Here is a 5,162-nt window from a genome sequence, read left to right on the forward strand (position 1 = left end):
ATCTTCGTCTTGTCTGTACAATTTTCATAAATCTATAATTTAATGTAAAATTTGGCTAGGATCTGTTTACCAAGCGTGGGCGGCGTATGCGACCGGCGCATGGGCGAATGGGACTGGGTGAGTCTGCGAGAGGGACTGAGTGGACACGGACTGACTGCCAGCGTAGACGGGGGCGACGCCGTACGCGGACACGAGAGGGGCAGCAAAGGCGCGAGCGGCGAGGGCTGGTGCAGCGAAGACGGGGGCGGCGTACGCAGCGACGGGAGCCACCTGACCAGCGACCTGGCGAGCGATGGCGGGAGATGCGTTCGCGGCGGCGCCGTCGATTTGGGCAGCAGCAGTCTGGGCGGCGTTCACCGCTTGCCAGGCGTGGTCCTCGGCGGCGTTGATGGCTCTGCCTTGGATTTCAGCGGCCTGGTCGTTTATCTGCCGTACGGTGTCGACGGCTGCGCGGGCGTGGTCGGCGGCTTCGACGTGAGCGTCGATTGCTGCAGCCTGGACATCACCAGAGGAGATGGTGGGTACGGCTACTGGGGCGGCGTGTGCTACCGCCAATGGGGCTGCGGCGACGGCCAAGGGTGCAGCGTAAGCAGCGGCCCATGGTGCTCCGTGGTTGATGACGCCACTGGAGTAGGATGTGGCCAGCAGAGCGCCAGATGGCGCAGCTGCGGCGCAAGCGAAGATGGCGGCGGTAACAATCTGTAAAGAAATATTCTCGAAATAAATTCTTGTAATATAGTAAGGAAACAAAACAGGTTATTTCGCGTAGGAGCAGAAAAGCGGAAATCTCTTGATCTACCGATACTCGACTTTGATGAGTTTCGTTACATGCATTAGAGGGTGATGTTTTTTACATTTCTCTCTAGCGGCATGGACATTATTATTAAGTGTCTTTAGACGGTCTTGTTTTCAACAGTCATCTCATTATAATAACATTGAATAAAACGATAGTATGAACCCACCAGAAATCTCATCGTGCACTTCTGTTAGACTGCTCGAAAGCTACTGATTGATTTTGCTATCTCCTAGACAGCTTTTATACCTGCTCAGTTTTGTCGCAAAACGGAACTCACGCCAGTAACTAGCCAACACCAAGGGCACTGAGGGAGCCAGGAAGCGATTTTGACAAATCTCGGCGCGGACCGGTTGTGTTACTTACTATATGTGCCGTGTTTTACTTACTATACATTGTACAGATTATATCGTACAGTAAAACGTTAAAGAAATAAATTTATAAAACACCCTGGCTTTTTATTTAAGCGGAGCGGAATCGGGACGGGTGCTCGGAGAATAAAGTGATGGATGTATCTCTACTATTGTGCTGTAAGTATAGGCACTGTCGCTTAATTATTATACGACAAGGGCTTTCTTGTGTTTACGATGGGAGTGTCGTCTCGTGATGAATGATCCATTCAAACTCAACGTCTCAAACAAGCACAAGAAGCTAAAACTTAATACCAACTAATTTATGAATATCATTAAGTTTCAATTTTTTAAATGTCTGTTTAGCTGAATAATTTTGTTTTTATTTAATTTAATTTTTTTTTATGGTATAGTTTGAAGGACAAGCATATGGGCCACCTGATGGTAAGTGGTCACCATCGCCCATAGACAATGACGCTGTATGAAATATTAACTATTTCTTACATCGTCAATCTGCCACCAACCTTGGGAACTAAGATGTTATGTCCCTTGTGCCTGCAGTTACACTGGCTCACTTACCCTTCAGACCGGAACACAACAATACTGAGGACTGTTATTTGGCGGTAGAACAACTGATGAGTGGGTGGTACCTACTCAGACGGGCTAGCACAAAGCCCTACCACCAAGTAAATAATCAAATTATAAATATTATAAATTAATAAAATGTCAATGTCAATGTAAGTTATTATCAGCATCGAAATGAAAATAAAAAAAGATACAGTAAATATCCAAACTATATGGTTTTTTTAATGTTTCTCATATTCGTATATCGCATTTTATTGTAAAATAAAAATACCTCCGTTATCCGACTTTATAACGGGAAGGTTTTGTATTACCTTCACGGGTGTTTGTTTTTTTGTTTGCATGATGTGTGCGATCAAGTACTAAGTGGTGACAGACGCAAAAAATTAATTCTTGATTTATATCTTTAAACCAGCACTTATTGTTAATGGAATAATAGAGTCAGATATTTTATGATAACTGATTGCACAAAATCAACGCCATGACCGATCGCCTCCCATTGGCTTTCAAATCCGCTTTGGATAACGTTATTGGAGTTAAGAGATTGAGGGCCTTTATTCTGATAAGAAAATTTATAAAAGATTCAGTTTCGCTTCAAGCTCATGGTTAAGAAAATCTTTATTCAAAATTTACGAAAAATATAAAAACTTCTTTGAAAAGAATAATAGTGGAGAAAAAACAGTTTATATTAAGTGGTTTTTAAAGTTCTAATAAAATGTTCGAGGTCGCTGCTGAATCTGTACTGCTGTAAATGTATTTTTTTTAAGACAATTTTTTAAGTTTACTAGTCGAATAACAAAAAAAAATCTTCAAATCTTTTATAAAAATAAAATTTGTTATAAAACTTAATTGAACGCGAAAAACACCTTCAAATTAACACCGCCTTCACTTTTCTCAAAAGGTTTCTAAAATAATGTGAAAGCGTTGGTCCGATTTGATTACTGTAACGGTCATCTTTATGCGAATATTTAAATTAATTAACTCAGCAGGTAAAATCTTATTCAAAAGATTTTATTTCAATGTTATAATGATATTTTATACATATATATATATATTTTATTTGTTTATGTAGCGTGTGCTTACATAAAAACCTACTCATTGTCCATTCATTTATTTCTACGAGAAAAAAAAAATGTTTTTAAATGAAAAGCAACTTGAAATAACGAACAATTTTGAGAATTTTAGTAGTTTAAGTAATAGTTACTAGGAAATCAGTTGAATTTAATTTTATTCGATTTTGTACTGCTGACTCGATCATACTTGAGTATTCTTGATAATTTTCGGAACATAGAATTCCGATTAAGTTTTATGTTAAGAGACCTTAAAATAATGTTAGGTTTTTAGGCAAACATATAGAAGCGTTAAGTATATTTCCTTATAAACACTGACTAATGCATGTAAGAAGTATTTTAGTAGAAACAAAAAAAAAACATAACAATGCAAGCTCGCGGAATCCAGTATTAAAACAGAATTTTAAGTATTGTAATAATCTTATTGTCGGCAGATAACAATTGTGGGTCTGCGCTCTACCTTGCTCTTTATTCTAATTATGTTAATGTACGGTATAAAAGGGAAGTAGAGCATATTGCTCATTGTTAGAAAACTAATGCTTTAATTAATGGAAAAGCTTAAGAAACCGAAGAAAAATAGTATATATAGTATATTGTTTATTTAATAATAGTGTTTTCTTGATTGTAACTGGGCTCCTGCATTCCGCCGACAAAGATGCATTTGCTATTTGCTTTAATCATAACCCAGTGTAGTATCAGGAGCAACGCCAACGCTTTATGTGCTTCCAAAAGTACCGGATTGTGACAGCCACTTCCTAAATCCAGGTTACTACCACAGACTTCTATGGCATGCGTCTGTCAAATCTATTTGTTCATCGGCCAATCGAGAAGACTCTTTCAGCTTCTTTACTCTTAAAATATATTTTTGTAAATATTTTTTACTATTGATTCATATTTCTATTTTCAATTTATTGTTTATGTATTCAATATATATTATATAGATTGGAGACCGCGTCTCGGCAAACGTAGAGTAGGACGTCCTTAGGCACGGAGGAGTGACGATTTACGCAAGATGGCTGGCAGGAGCTGGATGCGAGTACCTGGAGAAAGACCATAGTTGCGTGCACTTGGAGAGGCCTATGTCCAGCAGTGGACGGGCACAGGCTGATGATGATGATGATGATGATTCAATATAATATGCAAAAGTCGGCCTGTAAGTCGTTACTTAAAACTAAGCCTATCTAATCAGAGTCACGCGCCAAGGCATTAGAATGGTAGTATTTAATATTATATTGATCGCAAAATTGCTTGACTCAATGAAATACACACGAAATATGACAAGTCACTCAATCGCGCGCCACGCGACGACCGGTTCCGAATGTAATTTGCATAATAATTATATTTTGGCGATCGAGTCTTATTGGCGGTGAAAGTTACGGCAATGACAAGTAAATTCGAAGTCAAATTATCAATTGAGGAATTTTATACGGGCGATATTATAAAATCAAATAAATTACTGATTCGTGATTGTTTTAGATTACCATATTCAATGATAAAAAAGGTCGACTATAAATTATTTAAATCTCGCTGGTGGCAGGGCTTTGTGTGAACAACTTACTTCTACCACCAATCATATTTAGTATTGCTTTGTTCCGGTTTGGAGAGTGAGTGAGCCAGTGTAAACAGGCACAAGAAACATAACATCTTGGCTCCCAAGGCCGGTCGCGCATTTCTGATTGGAAACTACCAATGTCTACGAAGAGAGAGAGAGAGAGAGACCATTTGTATATTGTGTTATTTTGATTATAAACTCAAAGTTAAGTTTATTTGAACGCACTTTTCTAGTAGCGTTACATGTTTCATTTATTGAGATAAGTAAACTAAATAATATCCTGCGATGTCTGGGGGCGAAGAGTAGCTTTGATTTATTAAACAGAATTAAACGTACATTACTGTTTAAGTCTGCGTGCTTATAAGAAGTTAACATATGCTCTATATATGTACAAGAGATACAACTCAACCTAGAGGTCCGATTCACTAGAAATTTATCAAAAATACTCCTTAATTAGTCTTAATCCTTTTAATCCTTACTTAATTGCTCACTACGAGAGGATTTTTGGAAAAATTAAAATGAAATGGGAAAAATAGGACACAATAAAATTTTAACAAAAAGAAAAACCGACTTCAAACAAAACAATATTTTAACACAAATAAAAATGCACTTAAAAGTAATAAAAATAATTGCATATTTTACATATTTTTTAGAGTCCTCCTAGGTAAAATGAAATGAAAAATATTAGACTACTTAAAAGTCGATTTACGATTATATAACGTAGTTATAGTTATTGTTATATTTGGAGCCGGTGTCAGCCACGGGCACACGCTTCAACAATCAAAAGAAAGAAGCGATACGAGCCTCTTGATTGA

At 37.8% G+C, this 5,162-nt stretch overlaps 1 protein-coding gene across 1 annotated transcript; it reads right to left on the bottom strand.

Moving 5' to 3' along the window:
• On the bottom strand, positions 1-1,002 carry LOC124532539 (larval/pupal cuticle protein H1C-like). Its single transcript, XM_047107487.1, has 2 exons — positions 963-1,002; positions 1-699 (listed from the first exon to the last, which is right to left on the bottom strand). Exons 1-2 carry the CDS (start codon positions 972-974, stop codon positions 67-69), a joined length of 645 nt encoding a protein of 214 aa, XP_046963443.1. The 5' UTR covers positions 975-1,002; the 3' UTR covers positions 1-66.
• Between the last annotated feature and the right edge of the window lie 4,160 nt (positions 1,003-5,162).

The sequence above is a fragment of the Vanessa cardui genome, chromosome 9 (assembly GCF_905220365.1).
Source record: "Vanessa cardui chromosome 9, ilVanCard2.1, whole genome shotgun sequence".
In the NCBI taxonomy this organism is placed as follows: Eukaryota; Metazoa; Arthropoda; class Insecta; order Lepidoptera; family Nymphalidae; genus Vanessa; species Vanessa cardui.